This window comes from Rhinopithecus bieti, unplaced genomic scaffold (genome assembly GCF_001698545.2).
Source record: "Rhinopithecus bieti isolate Rb0 unplaced genomic scaffold, ASM169854v2 scaffold_865, whole genome shotgun sequence".
NCBI classification, from domain to species: Eukaryota; Metazoa; Chordata; class Mammalia; order Primates; family Cercopithecidae; genus Rhinopithecus; species Rhinopithecus bieti.
In genome coordinates this window covers 1,229,318-1,251,144 of record NW_016803288.1, presented here as the reverse complement: position 1 = coordinate 1,251,144, position 21,827 = coordinate 1,229,318, and the positions used below count along the sequence as shown (strand labels likewise).

The 21,827-nt window shown below is 41.2% G+C and overlaps 1 protein-coding gene and 1 long non-coding RNA gene across 5 annotated transcripts in view; one reads left to right on the top strand and one right to left on the bottom strand.

Annotated features, from left to right (window-relative positions):
- CLNK (cytokine dependent hematopoietic cell linker) overlaps window positions 1–21,827 on the bottom strand; it is a 245,145-nt gene that overhangs the window by 64,072 nt on the left and 159,246 nt on the right. For both annotated transcript variants that reach the window (XM_017871957.1, XM_017871967.1), the window contains exons 5-8: window positions 18,150–18,187; window positions 11,352–11,493; window positions 10,009–10,115; window positions 3,730–3,775 (exon numbers count right to left, since the gene is read on the bottom strand). In XM_017871957.1, coding sequence (XP_017727446.1) covers window positions 3,730–3,775; window positions 10,009–10,115; window positions 11,352–11,493; window positions 18,150–18,187 — 333 coding nt within the window. The remainder of the gene's footprint in view (window positions 1–3,729; window positions 3,776–10,008; window positions 10,116–11,351; window positions 11,494–18,149; window positions 18,188–21,827) is intronic.
- The window catches only part of LOC108529564 (uncharacterized), a 120,935-nt gene that overhangs the window by 63,900 nt on the left and 35,208 nt on the right, over window positions 1–21,827 (top strand). For all 3 annotated transcript variants that reach the window (XR_001885576.1, XR_001885577.1, XR_001885573.1), the window contains one exon: window positions 10,037–10,217. This is a non-coding gene — a long non-coding RNA (uncharacterized LOC108529564). The remainder of the gene's footprint in view (window positions 1–10,036; window positions 10,218–21,827) is intronic.

Here is a 21,827-nt window from a genome sequence, read left to right as displayed (position 1 = left end):
CCTTGAGCAAGCCACTTCCCTTGCTTAGCTTCCTTATGTAAAATGAGGGAATTGACCCAGATTAAACTCATTTCTGATTCTAATTTCTTCAGCATCTAAACTTGTCTAAAAGCAAACTAGTTAGTATAAAGGTCTTTTGATGGCATTTTGTGGAATTCTACTTTGCTTCTTTTCAGTCAGCTTATGTTTCTGGACATACAGGTTCACTAGCCTATGCATAATTCTCTCTTTTATTTTCCTTCTTTTCTTGGAGGCATATTGTATTTCTTTATAAATTCATTCTTGTATATGTATGCTTGTCACCTCAAAGGAAATTGGCTTAGAGTTTGTGCTTGGTTCACATCTACAGCAAAGAGAAACTGCAATCTAGCTTCTTTTATTCTCAGCTTTGGTTTCTCTAGAAAAATAAGCCACACTGTATTTGAAAATTATAGCTATCCCTATCTGAAAATAAGATGATTTCTTCTAGATCTATAGTTAATACTAGTGGTTTGTCACACACAACTTGTATTCTAAATACTTTGCCTCCAAATAAACTTTTACCTATTTTTAGGAATGAAAAACAAAAAGTTAAGCTTTAGGGAAGATAAGTTCTTGAAATCTGACAGTTTACGGATAATGTCAGAATATGATTGCAAGAAAAATGACATAAAATGTACATTAACATAAATCTATAACTGCTCAACTTGATGAAAAATATCACCATAAAATTCTTCCATTACTGAATCAACTGATATGTTTTTTTATGACATTTTTGTGAGAGTGAATAAATTATCTGAGAATGTGTTTGCATCAAAAATACAGAATTTTGTAATAAACACATAAATCATCCAAGCATTTTTCAGCAAGATGCCTGATCTGAAAATGGGGGGCATTCATATTAATTTCCCCCTTTCCAGCCTCGTTCTAGATATGGTACCTTAGAGCTCTGGATGGTAATGGGGAACCATCAGTGATGGAAATGTAGGCAAGGATGCTGTACATAAAATAACTCTTCTTGAAGAAGTCTTCTATACAACCTGCCCCACCTGCAAAAGCCTCCACCTCTCTGAGCCTTGCTTTCACTGAAGTCCTCTTTGCAGTTGTGGCCTCAGTTTACAGTGGAGTCTGCTTTACACAACGCTCATATTTTTGTAGTCATGGGACCCAACATTCGCTATAAAACAGAGCACTAACTCAATCCTGAAAGATGTGTTTTCCTTGCTCTCTCTGAGGAACTGGTTTGTTTCTTGTAATGGGAAATTCGTATCACATAAGGAAGCTCGATTCCCTTTTTGCTTAGACTATCACGTAGCTCAGAGGCAAATTAACTGTTTAATTATAATAGAATTTAGTGATGTGTGCCTGAGGATCTTATATTTTATCTTTATTTTAATTATGTCATCTATATAGATTTTATTCTATTTTATTGTTCAAGCTTTTATTAACTAATATCTTTGTGAACTGAGGCAAAGGGTAAACATACAGATGGAGAGGTAAACAGACATATTGATATGTGGAATAATGGTCGAAGAAATTTCTGCAGTCAAAGAAGTGAGGGTGGATGCCCACAGTGAACTGTAAATAAGATGGCAAGTATGAAGTTCATTTCTCATCTGATTTCTCTCCAGGACTCATTTCTTCATGAATGGCTACAAAGCATATTATTATGACTGAGGTCATTTTTGCAACAGTTGATTGTGGTCTTGTCTGTGATCCCTCTATGCTTCCCATCCCTTTCTCTGTTAAGAGGAGTGAAAATACTTTATATAGTTCAGCAGGTGTTTGTTCTTTAATGTGCTGGTTAAAGAAAAGGAGAAGGGGCGGGGCGCAGTGGCTCACGCCTGTAATCTCAACATTTTGGAAGGCCGAGGCGGGCGGATCACGAGGTCAGGAGATCGAGACCATCCTGGCTAACACGGTGAAACCCCGTCTCTACTAAAAATACAAAAAAAAAAAAAAAATTAGCCAGGGGAGGTGGCGGGCGTCTGTAGTCCCAGCTACTGGGGAGGCTGAGAAAGGAGAATGGCGTGAACCCGGGAGGCGGAGCTTGCAGTGAGCCGAGATCTCTGCGCCACTGCGCTCCAGCCTGGGGGACAGAGCGAGACTCTGTCTCAAAAAAAAAAAAAAAAAAAAAAAAGGGGAGAAGGGCCGGGTGTAGTGGCTCACGCCTGTTAATCCCAGCATTTTGGGAGGCCTAGGTGGGTGGATCACGAGGTCAGGAGTTTGAGACCAGCCTGACCAACATGGTGAAAGCTAAAAATACAAAAATTAGCGGGGCGTGGTGGTGCGCATCTGTAATCCCAGCTACTCAGGAAGCTGGGTCAGGAGAATCGCTTGAGCCAGGGAGGCGGAGGTTGCAGTGAGCCAAGATCAGGCCACTGCACTCCAGCCTGGGTAACAGAGCGAGACTCCGTCTCAAAAAAAAGAAAAAAAGAAAAGAAAAATAAATAAATAAATAAATAAATAAATAAATAAATAAATGGAGAACTCAGATTAGGGGTCTTACTTCAGGTCACACAGCCTGAGAGTGTGCCTTAGGTTTTGGCTACTCTCGTCCCCTTTACACTGCTCTGGCACTTCCTGCTATAAGTGTCTTCCATTTGCCCTCCAGAACCTCCCTCCACCTTCACCTTCCTCTACACTGCTCTCTGCCTGGTGACACTGACCAGTAGGGACACACAGGTCCCTGTCCTCTCGTTTCTAGTTAGGTTTAGCCATTGGGAAGCCCCAGCAGTAAGTCACAGAGAGGTTGGAGGGAGAGGTGGGGCATTTACTCCCTTGGCCCCTCCCCAAGAAGTCTGCCTGGGCTGGTGGTGTCCCAGGACCAGTGGTCACTGCTCCCCTCCAGGCGGTGTGCTCCTTGTAGTTTTCAGTCACTGTCCCCTCATCCCTCTTCACCTAGGGGTGGGGCCAACCCTGCTGCTGTCAGCCATGGTTCTTTATTCTTCCCCCTATCCCACACTCACCTGGTAAGTAGTTGCTTTGCCATACATTTCCTTCAATTATCCTAATTTGAGTGTGCTGTCTATTGCCTGTTGGGACCCTAACTGGTACACTTTCCCATGAAAGAAAAGATGGCGCTGGTAATACATTATAGACAATAGCATTAGACACACGAAAGGTGAATTTGATAAGTTTCAGTTAATGGGCAAAGTGAATCTTGGCATTGTCATCTTTTCCAATCAAGCATCATAAAAGGAGATAGGGGCATGGGGGAAAATGATGAGAGAAGCTAAAATGGATACAATACCATTAAATGTCTGGCTTATCTTCCATTTATGCTTCTAGCACTACTGAAATTGATTATTTGCTTTCAGGCTCGTACCTGTATTTTCGTCTTCAAATTGAGTTGTTTTGCCTCAAGCCTTAAAATCTGTTTTCATATTAATTAATCAATGTTTTAAAATTAGATTTCTATCTTGTGACTTTTCTGAGGGTATGCTTGGAGAGATAACATGATTATATATTTAATGCAGTCCATATGTTTCAAAACAATTCATTTCCAAAATTGCACAACAAAGAATGTGAATTTTTACAATCAATTTCTTCATCAAGAAGGTAAGGCAATAAAAAGACATAAAGTGTGTGAGACTGTGTCTAAAATTAGTAGTTATTTCCTGAAGTGTTATTCAATAGATCGCCTTGTGTAAGGTCACCCATGACCACAAACAGCAATGCAAGGTGATCTTAGAAGCAAAATACATATTTCCATACTTACATTTTACACTTTGAGTGACATGACCTTACCTTTAATGTTTTGGCTTCTGATGTCCTTGGAAATGGGCTTGTCCACCTGTACAAGACAATGTGGCACCATTATCTCTTCAGTTGTGACTATGACCCCATCTGATGTCTTGACACTGTCTGTGGTTAGGTTCCCAAGGATAAAGCCATAAGTCCCCGGGCTCTCTGGTTTTCAATGTATGGTTAACTATCAGCAAACACGTATAAATACATGCACCTCTGCCAATGAAGGGTGCGGTGGCCTGAGTAGTGTTTGGTATAACGACACGCGGGGTTGAGAACCAATCCTGTCTCTATTGCTGGCTTTGGAAAAGACATTGAGTATATTATGAACTTCAGATTTTTCATCTTTATCATAGGAAAAATGCTCATCATTCATGTCCCTGAGTTAACATGATGATCCATCTATGGGATCAGGTACATGAAAGCAATGAGGCAGGCAGGTCAGGGTATGGCCTCGTGGGAAGGCCCGGGTTGGGATTCCACCTCCAGCTCCTGCTCACTCTGAGAACACGGCAAATTACTGAGCTTCAGTTTCCTGAGGTTCAGTTTCCTCATCTGTGAAATGGAGGTAACAAAGGCACTGATACCTTTTTGAGGATGGGAGGATAACACAGAACACAGCACGCACTGTGCCAAGAACACAGGTGTCGCTAACCACACTGAATACATGTATCACTATTAATATTATTAAAGACATTAGTGAACTATTAAGGGGTACCCAACTGGAAGACATAAGGGTGAACAAGATGAAGATCATAAAGGGTTCCCTATGTCTTTGAAAACCTTTAAGCCTAGGTTAATATTAATATTAGGGTTTTAGTATTAGTCTTTATTGGCACCAGGTTGAGTTGGGCAAGGTGGGTCAGGGGTTCGTTGAATCCCCCGTTACCTCTTATCCTCTGTGGAACACTGAACCACAGTATTTATGCCTGGAAAGGGCACGGCCCTACTTCTTTTGGTTATATCTAGTTAGGGGTTGAGTGTTGGTTGGATTTTTTTTTTCTTTATCGTGGCTATTGTTTTCTTCATTGCATCATCAGCTTCCAATTTCTCCAGGGTTACATTGTGGGGACTGGGGTGCTGGATTTTTGTTTTCAATATTCTTGTGCACCTTGATCTTTTAGTCTTCCCTGTGTGCCTGCCCCACAGATGGAGTTTCTCTCAATGCTCATGCCCCACCCTGCATTGCTAGCCTGGTCATGGAGGCAGGAGAGGTTCCCGTTGTCTCCACCTTAGGTGGGATTTGCTGCCTTAGGTGGGACTGCTCCAAGCAGTCCCAAGAAGCAGTATTAGTACAGGATTCCCTGGCCCAGGAATATTTCCTATCCCTCCCCTGGGACAATTCCCAATTCCTATCAAATAAATATTTACTAGTACCCACTAATATGTCTGTGGAAATGCTAGATTATGAGGGAACAAAGAGAAATACCAACTTGGATTCACAGGTACATTGTAACAGATTTTTCAGTTTGGGTACTATTGAGAATTGAGATTTGGGGTCGGAAAATTCTTGTGCCTTGTAGGATGCTTAGTAACATCTCTGTCTTCTACCCACTAGATGTCAGTAGCACTCAGTCGTGACAACCAAAAATGTCACCAGGCTTTGTCAAAAGTCCCTTATTGGGGTGGGGGGGTGCAAAAACTTTCCACGGAGAACCACTGATCATAATGCAACATGTACCAGATGTGGAAGACTGCATCATATGGCTTCCTTCGTAAGACTCCTCCAAAGGCACTGGCTACGTTCAGAGATGCAGGTCTGCGTGTGTTTGCACCCTGTGCTCACCTCTATCTGACCACTTCCTAGAACATGGAAACTGCCCATTTAGGTCACTGCCTCCTTCCTTAGACTGTGGGCACTGGCTCACCATCCTACCCCCATTGCTAAGCACAGTGCTAGGTACACAGCACCTGCTCAATAAGTAGAAGGATGGGTAGTGGTTTAGGGCAAGACAGTTGTAACCCACAGAAGCAGTCTTGACAAGATCTTGCCTTTGTAAAAATTATTGAAGATCCATTTCTTTTTTTCTTTCTATTTTTTTTTTTTTCTTTGAGACAGGGTCTCACTCTGTCGCTCAGGCTGGAGTTCACTCTGTCACCCAGGCTGGAGTGCAGTGACACGATTTCAGCTCACCACAGCCTTGACCTCCGGGGCTCGAGCAATCCTCCCACTTTAGCCTCCCAAGTAGCTGGCACTACAGGCTTGCATCACCATGCCCAGCTAATTTTTGTACTTTTTGTAGAGATGGGATTTCACCATGTTATCCAGGCTGGTCTTAAACTCCTGGGCTCAAGCAAACCACCTGCCTCGGCCTCCCAAAATGTGGTGACTACAAGTGTGAGCCATCACACCTGGCTGAAGATCCATTTCACAGATAATCTCAACATAAATGTGCAGAACTAGTAAGAATCAACCCCTAGGAATGAGATTGTCACAAAAAAAGATAATCTGATTGCCATAAATATTTGATGTTTACAACACTGATTACAAAAGTTAAACTCCTCTCCCCCTCTTTTTTTTTTTCTGAGACAAGTTCTTGTTCTGTCACCCAGGCTAGAGTGAAGTGGCACGATCATGGCTCACTGCAGCCTCGATCTCCCAGGCTCAGGTGATCCTCTCATCTCAGCCCCCAGAGTAGCTGGGACTACAGGCGTGTGCCACCATGCCCAGCTATTTTTTATTTTTCATTTTTTTTAGAGATGAGATGTTTCTCTGTTACTCAGGCTGCTATTGAGCTCTGGGTTCAAGGAATTCACCCACCTCGGCTTCCCAAAATGTTGGGATTACGGGCATCAACTACTGCACTTGGGTAAAACTCCCTGTTTATCTGAACTGAGGCCAAACACTGGTTGAATTTATGAGACAATTCCCCTCTGAAATTTTGCTCACCTGCCCTATCCTTTTTTCTCACACAATTTCATTTGAATTAATGTGCTGAGATTGTAGTTCCACCTGCAAAGTGATCTAGCCAAAGGAAGAAACTTGTTTTTAACAGGAAGCTACAAAGATGATTTGAAGGAATAGAAAGTGTAAGAATAAAGGCTTACATCCTGGCATAGTTGTTTTTAAAAAAATCAAATGAGAATTATTCTTTGTAAAAAAAAAAAAATTATATTCATGAAGCCTTACCTATATAAAAGAGACTGTCAGTCATTTACAGGGAAAGTTCAGCTCAACTTTTTAGTTTAACGTTCTCTACTTTATAACCACACCAGAACTATGTCTTCAGCCACTGGTCCAATCTTTCTGGAATTCTCGTTCCTTGGCCACGCTTTCTGCTCTGGTGATGAGTGTCCTAAAATGCTGTCCTCCCTCTCAGACAGCCCCTGGGGGACTGCCCTAGATGCAGATCTTGATGATAGCAACAAATAATAGCAGGAAAATAGAAGAATTTTGAAGGCCAGACTGAGAAAGTCTTCTCTGTGAACAGAAGTTGAACTGGGGAAAGACTGGGTCTCTTTTCCTACTAAACAGGTATTTATTTTTAAAGCTTGAGTTCAAATGATTGAAAGTATGTTATTTTTCATTCATTTAACCAGTATCTATTGAGAACCTCTTACAAAGGCACCATGCTAGGTGTGGGGGCTAAAATAGCACCTGACCTCATAGAGATGTCCTCTATGGACAGATTTGCTTTATGCTTCAGGCTGGAAGCGCAAAGATGCATTTCTTGGGTCTTATTGAAGATCAATTTCTTTTCTTTTTTTTGTTTCTTTCTCTTTTTCTTTTCTTTTTTTTTTTTTGAGACAGGGTCTCACTCTGTTGCCCAGGCTGAAGTTCAGTGGTGCTATCTCAGCTCACTGCAGCCTTGACCTCCCAGGCTCAAATGACCCTCCCACCTCGGTCTATGTGCTGGAAGCACATGGAAATACTGTGTTTTCTATGTATTACTACAACAGTGATGGGACTTTATAGGTAAGACCATGAAGGCTCAGAGAGGGTGAGTAACAGGCCCAAAGGCACAGAGCTTATAAAATTGGAGCCATTAAAATGGGAGTGATATTCATCTTTCAAGTTTTTTTTTTTTTGTTTTTGATTTTGAGATGGAGTCTCACACAGTCGCCAGACTGGAGTGCAGTGGCATGATCTCAGTTCACTGCAACCTCTGCCTCCCAGGTTCAAGTGATTCTCTTGCCTCAGCCTCCAGAGTAGCAGGGATTACAGGTGTCCGCCACCACACCTGGCTAATTTTTGTATTTTTAGTAGAAATGGGATTTCACCATGTTGGTCAGGCTGGTCTCGAACTCCTGACCTTGTGATCCTCCCACGTTGGCCTCCCAAAACGATAGGATTATAGGAGTGAGCCACCACCCCACCGCAAGATTGTTTTAAGAATTAAATTTCATTTGATTCTCTTAATCCAATCTCTACTGAGGATTTCTTTCCTTGATCTTCCTTGTCCTGCATTATCATGATTTTTAGAAGCACACTTCCTTATCTACTGTCTATCTGTTGTGTATTTATTTATCACTGGTCTCCTACCGCTAGCATGTATGTTTCACGAGCACAGGGAACTGGCCATTCAGGGATATGTCTTTAGAGTCTATAATTGTGTCTGATCCTAGCAGGCACCGATGACAGTTCTTGAATGAATTTGTTGAGTGAATGATTGAAGTGTTTAGCTTCAACCATTGCTGTGCCTGTGTAAAAAGGAAGTGTTTGATTTTTCATCACTCATCTTGCTCCTTCAGTCTCTATCACATATCTTCTGTGTAAATGGTCGGTGTTGCTTGGTAAAATTTGTAATTTCATTTTTCTGTCCAAATGAACAGAAGCCCTCAAGTTAAACAGACAATGTGAATATGTAATATGTGAGGAATATTCAAAAGCACGTTAATACTCATTAATAACTGTGGTGCAAACTAAAAAAGAAGAGTGAAATCCCTGTTTAAAAAATACTACTGAAAAAGCAATAGCCAGTTTTGGTGATATTTCTAAGGCGTGGACCTTCCCAAACAGAGTTTCTGGGAGGGTGAATGGAAACAATTTCTTAGAAAGGAAATTTTACAATACATAGGAAAAGCCTTTAAAATGTCTTCACTCAATGGTTTAGTAAAATAATTGAAAATCCCATAACGGGTTACGCTTTAGCTATAAAAATTATGCCTGTGAATGCTTGTTTATCACATGGGAAATTGTTTTATACCAGAACTTAATGTGAGAAGAAACATAAAGTAGGTATATACCGAACAACGAGACTTCCCTTGTATGACAGATATGTGCATAGAAAATACTGACAATGGCCGGGTGTGGTGGCTCACGCCCATAATCCCAGCACTTTGGGAGGCCAAGGCGGGTACATCACGAGGTCAGGATTTCGAGACCAGCCTGACCAACATGGTGAAATCCCATCTCTAACAAAAATACAAAAATTAGCCTGGCGTGGTGACGTGCACCTGTAATCCCAGCTACTCAGGAGGCTGAAGCAGGAGAATCGCTTGAACCTGGGAGGCAGAAGTTGCAGTGAGCTGAGATTGAGCCACTGCACTCCAGCCTGGGTGACATAGTGAAACTCTGTCTCAAAAAAACAAACAAACAAACAAAAAAAACTGATAAGGAAGTGTACCAACATGTTATGACCCATAATTGCAATCCCAGGGGGTGATCATTTATATTTTATGCCTTTCTGGATTAAGAACATTAAGTGTTAGCAAATGTTTTATTAAAAATAAAATTCTATGTATGCATTTAGGGCATTTGCATTTACTACTTTTTTTCTTTTCTTTCTTTCTTTTTTTTTTGAGACAGAGTCTCACTCTGGCACCCAAGCTGGAGTGCAGTGGTGCAAAATTATCTTTTGTAGCTTCCAAACAGCATTTTGAAATAAGCATTGTAGGATTTTCTGTTTTTTCCTGTCTGGCAGATAAAGTTATAAGGAGACTTAGAGAGGTTTCATGACTTACTTATTACCTCCCCACTCATGACTGACTTATTACCTCAACCACGTTGGGCTGAGACTCTGGGCAAAATCGTACATTATGATCAGAAAGATTTGAGTTCATGTTCTTTCTCTGGAGAGTGCGATGAGTGTTAGCTGAGATGCATGTGAAAGTCCTTAGCCTGCTCTCTGGCTCACAATCTTCAACACATTCTAATTCTACTCCTTTCTAGAGGCAGGGCCATGATGCTATCATAAGAGTCACCTCCCATCCACCTCAATGTGCTTGATCTGCTCTTTCCCTAATGAGATGGCCTGGGGGACAGGAGATGCGGCAGTTTCTGGCTGGTTAGGAAGAGCCCTACACATGTTTGGGTCACAAGGTCCAGCCTTTACTCACTCTTTCCAACCTCGTCTGTGTGTTCCAGGTCTGCTGTCCAGTGGGGATAGAGGTCCTGGTGTCTAATGGAAGGGGAGTGTTCACTGCAACTTTGAAATAGCGTGTATCTGTGCAAACAGAAAAATACGAAAGTCATACCTTACGTGGACTCAGCACACTACAATTTACAAAGTATTTGCACATCTACAAACTCACTGGATCATTACAATGTAAGTACGAGGCAAGCAATTCTGCTTTCATTTAACAGAGTAGGAGATTGATGTATGAAGAGAAGAAATTGCTCTTCTCAGTGCACACAAATAAATGCCAAAGTTTGAACTTGAACGTTCTTCATTTTCTCATTCATCTTAGAAATTCTATAATTCTTGCAAGATTTGGGCTATGCCATGCCCTTTAAAAATCTTACTAGATCCCACCCAGCCACACCCCATGCCAGCTCTCCTTTCTATATTACACACTTAGCATATTCTATCACATTCATCAGTTGAGCTGCCTGTTTCTGCCACGAGACTGCACCTTCCTGAGGTAAGGATCATGCATTGTTTGTCTCTGTGTCCTCCCATCAATCCTAACATGGAAAAATGGCACATAGTAGATGCTCAGTGAATGCTTATCGAATTAATGAACAAAAAAAGTCATCATCATTTACAAGATGACTTTCTCCAAATACACTTCTATAGATTCATTTTAGTGGTTCAGGCCCTCAGAAATCGTGAATGCTTCCTCTTTCCCCTTACAATAGGGTGCTTTATCTCAAGGAACTTGCTGAAGCTGCCCTTTGTGCTACAGTTAGAGACAGAGGCGGGTGTGAAATTAGGTCCTCTTTATTCTTAACAATTGCAGCTTTGCTGCCATGCCCTGCTGATGCTCTTAGGCTGGCTGGCTGCACAATGAATTAACCAAGTTAAAAAGTCTTTTTTTTTTTTTTCATTCTACTCCCCTCTATGCAGACCTCATTTAACATTTCCCATGCTGCCCCGTCCCTGCCTATCCACCCTCCGTTATGCTCATCAGTTGTTCCTAGGGCTCACGGAGAACATCATGGTAATAATAGTGAGGATTACAGATCTCTGGCTTGGTACCAGGTCCTCTGGTGAGAACTCAACATGCATCATTCACGTAATCTTCAAAAGAGCTCTCTGGGCAACTTCTATTATTATGAACCCTGTTTTCAGAAAGAGAAAGTGAATTGGAGAGACTTTCTCAAGGTCACACAGCTAGTAAGTCATGCGCGCAGATGTTAACCTGGGGTTATTTAATTCAGAAACCGCACCTTTAAATAGTGTGCAATATGGCGGCATGTACATGCATCTTCTTATTCTAGGCAGACCCCCAAACGTTACCTGCATATTCAGATTCCTTTATAGGCCGGGCTGGTAAAATTTTAGTCGACTGCCATGTGTCTTCCATCCGAAGCTCAGGGTCATCATAGTCATCATCTTTGTGGCTGTTTGCTCCATCCAGGGCTGCAGCAAAGTTTCTTTCCTAAGCAGGTGGTAACATTCCAGTGATTCAAAGGAAGACACAGTGTTGACAAAGACAGGCTACAGTGCTGGCTAGAGAAGTGGGATAGACTTTCTTAGCTGCAAGTAAAATATTTAAGAGTCTGCGTTCTGAGATCTTAAATAGAAGTTTAATTCTTGTGCTAGTGAGAATTCTAAAGATATCTCCCAATATTCCCGTCTCTGATTACTCAATCAGTACTAATCTAGGTGCTGCTGTGAAGGGACAGTGCAGATGTAATGAAGGTCACTAATCAGCTGACCTTAAAATGGGCGGATTATCCTGGATTAACTGGGTGGGCTCAGGGTAATCACATGAACCCTTAGAAGCAGAAAGAGGATCTATTTGCAAATAAGATGATCTTGTATTTAAATAATTCACTAAAAAAATTATTAGGACTAATAAACGATGCCTCAAGGTGTCAGGATACATGATTAATATACCAAGTTCAGTTGTATTTCTATATGCTAGTAATGACAATCTATATTTCTATAAATTAGTAATAACAAATTGAAAATAGAAATTAAGAAAATGGGCTAGGTGCAGTGGCTCATGTTTGTAATCCCAGAGCTTTGGGAGGCTGAGGTAGGAGGATTGCTTGAGGCTAGGAGTTTGAGAACAGCCTGGGCAACAGAGTGAGACCTCGTCTGTACAAAAATGTTTTAAAAAAGAAAACGATGATATTAGCATAGCATCAAGTAGAATAAAATATATGGAAATAAATTTAACAAAAGAAGTGCAAAACTTGTACTCTGGAAACTGCAAAACACTGTTGATAGTAATTTCAGAAGACCTAAGTGAATGGAAAGATGACAATGATCATGGATTGGAAGACTTAATCTTGTTAAAATAGAAATACTTTGCAAATTAATATACTGATTTATTTTGCAGAAATTGACAAGATAATCCTAAAATTCTTATGAAAATAAGAAGAACCAAGAATAGCCAAAACAATCTTGGGTAAAAAAAAAAAAAGGTAAAGTTGGAGGACTAACACTTATTTCAAAAGTTAGTACATAGATGCAGTAATCAAGACAATGTGGCATTGGTAGTAAGATAGACATGCAGATAATTGGAATATGATTGAGAGTCCAGAAATAAACCTTCACATTGAGGGTTAATTGATTTTTAAGAACTGTACTAAGACAATTCAATGGGTAGAAAGAATAGTCTTTCAACAGATAGTCCCGAGACGACTGGATATCCACATGCATCGTAGTGAAGTTGAACCTCTTTTTTATATCATATGCAAAAATTAAATGCAAATGGGCCATGAATATAAATGTAACAGCTAAAACCACAAAACTCTTAAATATTGGAGTAAATCTTCATTTCTTGGCATAGGCAATGGTTTTTTAGATAGAACAAAAAATACAAGCAATAAAAGAAATAGATAAATTGGACTTAATTAAAATGAAAATCTGTGTGCTTCAAAAGACCACAAAAAATAAAAAAGCAACTGTGGAATGAAGAAAATATTTGCAAATCATGTATCTGATAAGCAGCTTAAATCTGGAATATATGAAACTCTTTTTTTTTTTTTTTTTGAGGCAGAGTCTCGCTCTGTGGCCCAGGCTGGAGTGCAGTGGCCGGATCTCAGCTCACTGCAAGCTCCGCCTCCCGGGTTTACGCCATTCTCCTGCCTCAGCCTCCCGAGTAGCTGGGACTGCAGGCGCCCGCCACCTCGCCCGGCTCGTTTTTTGTATTGTTTAGTAGAGACGGGGTTTCACCGTGTTAGCCAGGAGGGTCTCGATCTCCTGACCTCGTGATCCACCCGTCTCGGCCTCCCAAAGTGCTGGGATTACAGGCTTGAGCCACTGCGCCCGGCCGAAAAACTCTTACAATGCAATGATTTAAAGATAAATAACCAAATTTTAAAGTGGGAAAAGGATCTGAATGGATGTTTCTTCAAAGAAGATATACAAATCATCAATAATCCCATGGAGAGATGCCATTAAGAAAATGCAAATCAAAAGCACAATGAGATGTCAGCCATACACCATCAAGATGATTAAAAAAAAAGACAGATAATAATCAGGGCTGACAAGAATGCAGAGAATTTGAGACTCTCATGCATTGCTGATCAGAATGTAATAGGGTACAGCTACTGCAGAAAACACTTTGGCAGTTCCTCCAAAGGTTAAACACAGAGCTACCCTATAACCCAGTAATTCCACATTCATGCAAAAAGTAGCACGTTTATAGCAGTATTATTCTTAATAGTAAAAAAAGTGGAAATAACCCAAATATTCATGAACTACTGCACAGGTAAATAAAGTGTTGTATAGTCATACAATGGAATATTATTCAGCAATGAAAAGTAATAAAGTATTGATATATGCTATAACATGGATGAGCCTTGATAATATTATGCTAAATGAAAGAAGGTAGTCATATACAAAGTGGAATGTTGCATGATTCTATTTATATGAAATGTCCAGAACAGGAGGATCTATAGATAAAGAGTAGATTAATATTTGCCAGCATCTGGGGGAAGAGGGAACTGGGTTTCATTTTGAGATGATAAAAATGTATTGATTGGAGTGTTGGTTATACAACTCTGCGAATATACTAAAAAACCATTGAATTGTACTCATAAAATGGGTAAACTGAATGACATGTAGATTTTATCTCAAAAAAAAAAAAAACATGTTTTAAAAAGCAGAAGAGGAAGTCAGAGAAAGGAAGTAGAAGAGAAAGAAAGAGAGATCTGGCAGAAGGATGACTTAGAGAGAGTCCAAGAGTAGAAGGATTTGACAACAGCCAGCCAGCAGGGACATGGGGACCACAGTCTGACAATAGAAAGGAACTGGATTCTATGGAACAACCCAAAAGAATCTGGAAGCAAGTTCATCTTCAGAGTCCCTGGAGGAGAATACAACCCTGCAGCATGTTGCTTTCAGTCTTGTGAGACCCAGAACAGGGGATCTAGTTGAGCCATGCTGTGCTCAGACTTCTGATTGCATCCACTGTGTGATAATAAATGGTCAAGCTGCCAAATCTGTGGGGATGTGTCATGGCAGCAATGGAAAACAAATGCAATTATTTGGGTCTTTACTGTTAAGGGTGGGGCATCAAGAAGTGACACCACTCTCTGTATATTGTCCTAAAATGTGACACTTTCACAGTAAAAGCAACTGCAAGGTGAAATTTTGTGCTAAAGCTGACACCATCATTTTTGAAATTCTAGTTCATTCAATCAGGTTTAGGTGTGAGAATTTAGGTAAAATGTATGGTTGAGAAAATTCTATGGGTTCATATCCCCCCAGCTGCCCCACTCCCCAAGTGAATTGGCCAAGACTATCATTTTTTTTTTTCATTTTGGTCATTTTCCATTCCTAAAATGGAGCCAGGAGACCAGGTTATAGACCATTGGTATTGCACAACATTTGAGGTGGAGTAAGTGTCATTGGACTTTGGACATGAAGACTTTGACTAAAGTCTTCACTTTGCTGGATTGGAGATATGCCTTTGCCTTGAAGCTTAGTTGTTTCATCTGTAAAATGGGATTTCTACATATTTGTACTGTTAACAAGAACAGTTGCCATAAAAGATGGTCTCAACGATTCCTCTCTCACCTTAGGTTTTGCTTTGGCTATTGTTATAGACTAAATGTTTCTCTACCCCTACCCCACCCCCTACTGCTCAAATTCGTGTGTTGAAGCCCTAACCATCAGTGTGGCTGTATTTGAAGATGGTACCTCTAAAAAGGTAATTCAGGTTAAATAAGGTTATAAGGTTGGGGTTCTCATCTAAAAGGATTAGTGTTTTTATAAGAAGAGACACCAGATAGTTCTCTCTCTCTCTCTCTCTCTTTCACTCTCTCTCTTTTTCTCTCACTCTGGGTTTCTCCCTCTCTCTCCTCACCCGTGCCCAAATGCACACACTAAGGAAAGGCCATGTGAGCACACAGGGAGTCATTTGCATCACAAGGGGATAGTTCTCGCCAACCCCACTGGCACTTAGATCTTGGACTTCTGGTCTTCAGAGTCATGAGAAAATAAATCTCTGTTGTTTGAGCCATCCAGTTTATGGCATTTTGTTATGACAACACTGGAAGACTAACACAGGCACTCACCAAAGGCTCTGGGTCTGAACACTAGACTGGCAGGAATGGACACCAATCCGTAACAGATGCACTCGCATGCAATGGTCATCATAGGAATTCTGGAATGTGCTCCTCTGCATTAAAATCTGCAGCCGGCATCGTGTTATGTGTAAACAGGGACATGACTCTTGATCTTGCATTCTTGGGAAGGTTACTTAAGCTCCCTGACTGATATGTTCAATCTGTCAATTGGAGATGACTAAACCCACCTTATCTCTTTGTTGTTAGTTGAGAAAATGTATCTCAACGCTCTACTTTGGCATCTATCCCACAGCAGGAACTCAGTACCTGTTAGATCTTTTTTCTCTAGTTGATGTGTGCTGAGTCATAGGTAGAGCCCAGTACCCAGGACAAAGCAAAGCAAAGTTGCTAGTATGTGAACTCCAGGAAGTTTCACCGTTGACACAGCAAAGGGAGAGAAGGTGTCTCGGTTTTGGAACTGTACACCCAGGGAGCTCTGAGCCGGAGCTGAGGCAGGAGACTCCTTTGGGGATTTGACAGATGGGTATGTGTGCAAAGGTGCCATTTACATACTGTTAACGGCAGTTACCAAGGCTCTCTAGGGCGTAGCTTCTTGGGAGAAGTCTTGGACCTGCTGGAAGAACTGGGATGTGAGCCTGAACCCATTTTCCAACTTTCCACCCAATACCTTGCTAGACTTCATAGAGTCAGGACATGATAAGAAGGCTGGGAAGAACAACCATCACTCCAGGTCAGAAGATACTTTTGCATCCATGAGTAAATATAAGTATTTTGGTGTACTTCTTTAGAGAGAGAGAGAAAGAGAGAGAAAGAGATATTTGTTTTAAATATAGAGTTATATCTATTTATCTATCAATGTATTATCTATTTTCTATCAATTTCAAGGATTCTTAACTAGAGGTTCAATATTCTTTACCCATGAACCTTTTAATTTTTACAATTTTTGTGTGTGCCTGTGTGTGTATGTGTATGTGTGTTTCTGGGTAAGGGTCCATAGCTTTAGTTAGATTCTTAAAGAGCTACTTCAAACAGTAAAGAGTCAATGAGTTTATCAGCAGAATCAATCAATCATCAATTAATCAATCATATATCTGCCCATCTAATCTATAGATATGCAAGTTATACCTTTAAATTATATACCTATGCAGTTACTTGTAATAAAATATATTGAATTAATGTTATAACTTTTAATCTTTTTCTCTAGTTGTTAAAATTATGTGTAAATATTGCAAATGATTTCATAAAATAGCATAATTCAAACGTGCTGCCATTTAAAATATGTTATTATAAAATATGTGAATGTGTTTAAATATCAGTACACATTTTAGATTAGTTTTTTAAACTCCTAAGTATTGAATTATTGGGCCAAAAAAGTGAGTATTTTAATGTTGCTTACTTAATATTATGAAATTGCTCTCAAGAAAGTTTATTTCAATTTAAAATTTTACTATGAGTGTTAGGAAGTGCGCTTCTCATAACACACCTGCCAGCACAGTGTGTTGGTATTTTCACTTTATTCAGCCTTCACAATGACCATGTTAATTAATTTTTATTTCCATTTTATAGCTGAGGAATTGGAATATAGTTTTAAGGGAGGAGACCACCCCTCATATTGTCTTATGCCCAATTTCTGCCTTCAAAGAAAGAAGTAAAAACTAAAAGGCAGAAATGGAATCCACAGGCAGATAGCCCAGCACTGCACCCTGGGCCTTGTAGTTAAAAATCAACCCCTGACCTGACTGCTTGTGTTATCTGTAGATTCCAGACATTGTATGGAAAAGCATCGTGAAAATCCCTGTCCTGTTCTGCTCCATTCTGATTACTGGTGCATGCAGCCCCTGGTCATGTACCCCCTGCTTGCTCAATCGATCACGACCCTTTCACACAGACTTCCTTAGAGTGGTAAGCCCTTAAAAGGGCAGGAATTGCTCACTCAGGGAGCTTGGTTTTTTGGAGACGTGAGTCTGCTGATGCTCCCAGCTGAATAAAGCCCTTTCCTTCTACAACTCGGTGTCTGAGGGGTTCTTGTCTGTGGCTGTTCTGCTCCAGTTTTATACCCAAGAATTAAAATGCAGTTTTTCTTGCCAGGAAAGTATGCCACTTAGAAAAGCATTTGTTGTTGTTGTTGTTGCTGTTGATTTTTTTTTTTTTTTTTTTTTGAGATGAAGTTTCACTCCTGTTGCCTAGGCTGAAGTGCAATGGCATTACCTCAGCTAACTGCAACCTCCGCCTTCTGGGTTCAAGTGATTCTCCTGCCTCCGCCTCCCGAGTAGCTGGGATTATAGGCTCGCACCACCATGCCCAGCTAATTTTTTGTATTTTTAGTAGAAACGGGGTTTCCCCATGTTAGCCAGGTTGGTCTCGAACTCTTGACCTCAGGAGATCTGCCTGCCTTGACCTCCCAAAGTGCTGGGATTATAGTGTGAACCACCGCACCCAGCCTGTTGCTGTTGATTTTTAAAAATTTTATCAAGTATCTTGAATAAAATCCACTTAGTTTGCAAATATTAAAGACTTATAAAATAGATAAGGAAAGCAACTGACTTACCCAGTCTGGGAGAGGCTCGTTAATCCTCTGGTACTGGCCTGCCAACACAAACAGACCGAGCCTTATTTTAATCACCGTGCTAGCTCCAAATATCAAAAGACTGGGCCCTTGTTTTCTCCAGGAATCTTTTGTCAGTTTTAATGAACTTACCTTGATTATGATTTTCGAAACTAAAGTGCATTTTCTTTATTTCCCATTTTACCTGTTGCTCTTGCAAAACAGGGACAGAGAAAAAGGAAAAAAGAGAATAGAATTCAAATCAATCAGTGACTTGGAGGTAAGAAACCTCTACTGTAGCAGGTCAAAATTCCCATTGCAAGAGAAAAATCATGTTAGAAGACCTCTCATAGCAATTGCTCCTGAAGTCATGAGTCAGCAGCAGCTCAACTAATTATGAGGTTTATTTTTCCCTTCTCTTCCCCCACAAGGCACAGCATATTGCAATTGCAATAATCTGTCCATACATCTGTCTCCTGAATAGACTATAAGTGTTTTGAGGACAGAAGTCACAGCTACTCATTCATCTATTTCTAGCGCCAGGCATAAGACCCCATATTGAACAACTGAGTTATGGACCAGGTGTTTGTTGAATGAAAACACAGCAGTTGTCTTTTCTCAGCACTCAACACTCTTATTTGGGCTTGTTTTATGAAAGATTGCCTGGGGTCATTCAGCCCACTCAGTATTCTATGTTTAAAAATTTACCCTCAGATTATGCAAAACCACTGCAGATTTTTTCATTCTTCATAAACTTTATTTCCCTAAATCGTATTGTAGCTTCTTGCTATTAGCCTGCATCGGGGAGTATTAGAAACAATTTTATTTTAAATTTCTTTTTTCAAATCAAATTCTCTTTATTAGCACTTATGTGTGAAGTTTCTTTCAGGTCTTAGGAGCAGAAGCTGCATGCTTTTTAGTGACTGGTTTGCTTTGATTTAAGGATATTTCCCTTCTTCCTTTGGCTGCCGAGAAATTCAGGATAAATTTCTGAATTTCATCTAAGTATTGTAGAGGACCACGATGTGATAAGCATTTCTACATCTTGTTTTGGCTCTAATATTTTCCTGTTTTTTTTTTTGTTTTTTTTTTGTTTGTTTGTTTTTGTTTTTTGAGACAGAGTCTCGCTCTGTCACCCAGGCTGGAGTGCAGTGGTGCAATCTTAGCTCACTGCAACCTGTGTCTCAGGTTCAAGCGATTCTCGTGCCTCAGCCTCCCAAGTAGCTGGGATTACAAGAGCACACTACCACGCCGGGCTAATTTTTGTATTTTTAGTAGAAATGGGGTTTCACTATGTTGGCCAGGCTACTCTCGAACTCCTGACCTCAAATGATCCACCTGCCTTGGCCTCACAAAGTGCTGGGATTACAGGCGTGAGCCACAGTGCCTGGTCTTTTATTTTCTTAAACATTAGTTCTTTCACTCTGAATTTCCTTATCTTACCAAAATATGAAATAAAGAGTTGTTAATTGTATCAGCATGCCCAAAGTCTTTTGTAAGGTGTAATGTACAAATTAATGCAAATTTGGCTCAGTGGAAACACAGTTCTCTGGAATTTGCCTAGGACCCAGGCATATGGGAAGTGTTAATGAGACAGGGCTTATCTCCTTGAAATAATGAGCTGGGAGGAACAGAATCCTGCTCGCACCTGCCCCAGGTCCCAGCCCATCCTTGTGGCTGGATAGCAGCTCTGGGGTACTGATGACACCTTCCTGACCCAGCACAATTACATCCCCACTGAGATCCCTGGCAAGAAACCAACACGTTTTCCAGCCCTTTAGAGCAGCAATTTGTACTCGCTCATGAATCGAGTTAAATTAATAAGGTCACCCATTAAAGACCAGCTGGCCCGGAAGGAGCAAATGAGCTCAGAATTATTGGGGATCTGCTCTGGCCCTCGTTATCGAGGAAAACAACTCCACTGTCGAATTCAGGGTTCGATATAACTTCATTTTAGGAAATTGGCCCCAAGGAGTGCGGTCACGATACTGACATCTTCTTGGGGAGCTGCGGGGTTTCCTTTCTCACCGGAGGCAAGCGTTCCAGCCTGAGACTCTCCCAGATTCCCCGAATACGCTTCATGCGCCTTCTGTGTCTGCTGGTGCAGACCCTGCCTGGAGCCCCTTCTCCCTCTCACCTCCCCTTTGCTTCCCAAATGCTCATTGTCCTTTCAGATCCGATTTCCCTGCTTTTCTCTCTGACTACTCCAGGCCACGTCAATCTCACTGAAATGTTAACGTATGTGTTTTCTGTCTCACTCACCATGACATTTAAATACGAATAGGCAGGATCTGATTACTTTTTTGTTGTATGTTCTTTAGGGAAGGAATTGTCTTTTATCTTTCAATCTCCCAGAGTACCTATCTGTGTCATCAGTGCAGAGTTTTGAAAATGCAGTTTTAAAGCATGATCCTAACACAGTGCATCAGTTCATGTCACTCGTTGCCCGTGTCATACAGACCAGGTGCCCTGTGTGGCCCCCAGAGCTCAGCACAACCTGCCCCATCCTGTTCTCTGACCTCATCCCTTTCCAGCCTCTTCTCTCCTGGACCAAACTGTAGTCAGGCTATCCTGAACTCTTTTCTCTGTGAGGCCCACCTTGTGAGATTCCACATTCATTTCTGCATTGTCCAAGTTTTGCAAGACTCCTGCTAAATCAGTTTAGCCAGAATCTCCCATTCTCCATGCCTGATCAGCTTCCATATCTCATCCAATCAGGGCCCTCCTCTGCCACCTTCCTCCGGTGATGTCTGATCACCCTGGCCTGCCTTCAGCAAGAATCTTTTCAGGTCAGTTTAGCCAGAAACCACCTCTGCCCCCGCCCTTTCCCTTACCCCTGAGGTTTCCTCTTTGTAATTTTCCTTTCCCAGACCTTCACGCTGCTCCCTTTAAGGGAGGAGACCACCCCTCATATTGTCTTATGCCCAATTTCTGCCCCCAAAGAGAGAAGTAAAAAAGAAAAGACAGAAATGAAATCCACAGGCAGACAGCCCAGCGCCACAGCCTGGGCCTGCTTAAAGATCGACCCCCGACCTAACCTGTTATGTTATCTGTAGATTCCAGACCTTGTATGGAAAAGCATTGTGAAAATCCCTGTCCTGTTCTGTTCCGTTCTGATTACCGGTGCATGCAGCCCCCAGTTGTGTACCCGCTGCTTGCTTAATTGATCGTGACCCTCTCACGTGGACCCCCTTAGAGTTGTAAGCCCTTAAAAGGGACAGGAATTGCTCACTAGGGGAGCTCAGTTGTTGGAGACGTGAGTCTTGCCAAAGCTCCCAGCCAAATAAAGCCCTTCCTTCTTTAACTCGGTGTCTGAGGGGTTTTGTCTGCGACGTGTCCTGCTACACCTCTCCTATACATTTCCACTTGTCTTTATTGTATTCTGAATTGAGCCCAGTCTCTTTCATATTGCAAACACTCATTGCAGTAATCCCGTACCTATTTCCATCATCTGGAATAAAGCTTGTCTCACCATTCTGCAATAAGAATCATGAAACCCTTCCTTTACCTCTTTCTCACCTCTGACTTCAGCTGTTTCAGCCAGCTTCTCCTTGAGTCTCCCAGCACACCCAGCTCACACTACTTCAGAAGCTTGCACACACCATCCCTCTGTCTATAGCCCTCTTTTCTTGGATCTGCCCATGCCTGGATCTTTGTCCGCCATCCAACTGTATCTGAAAT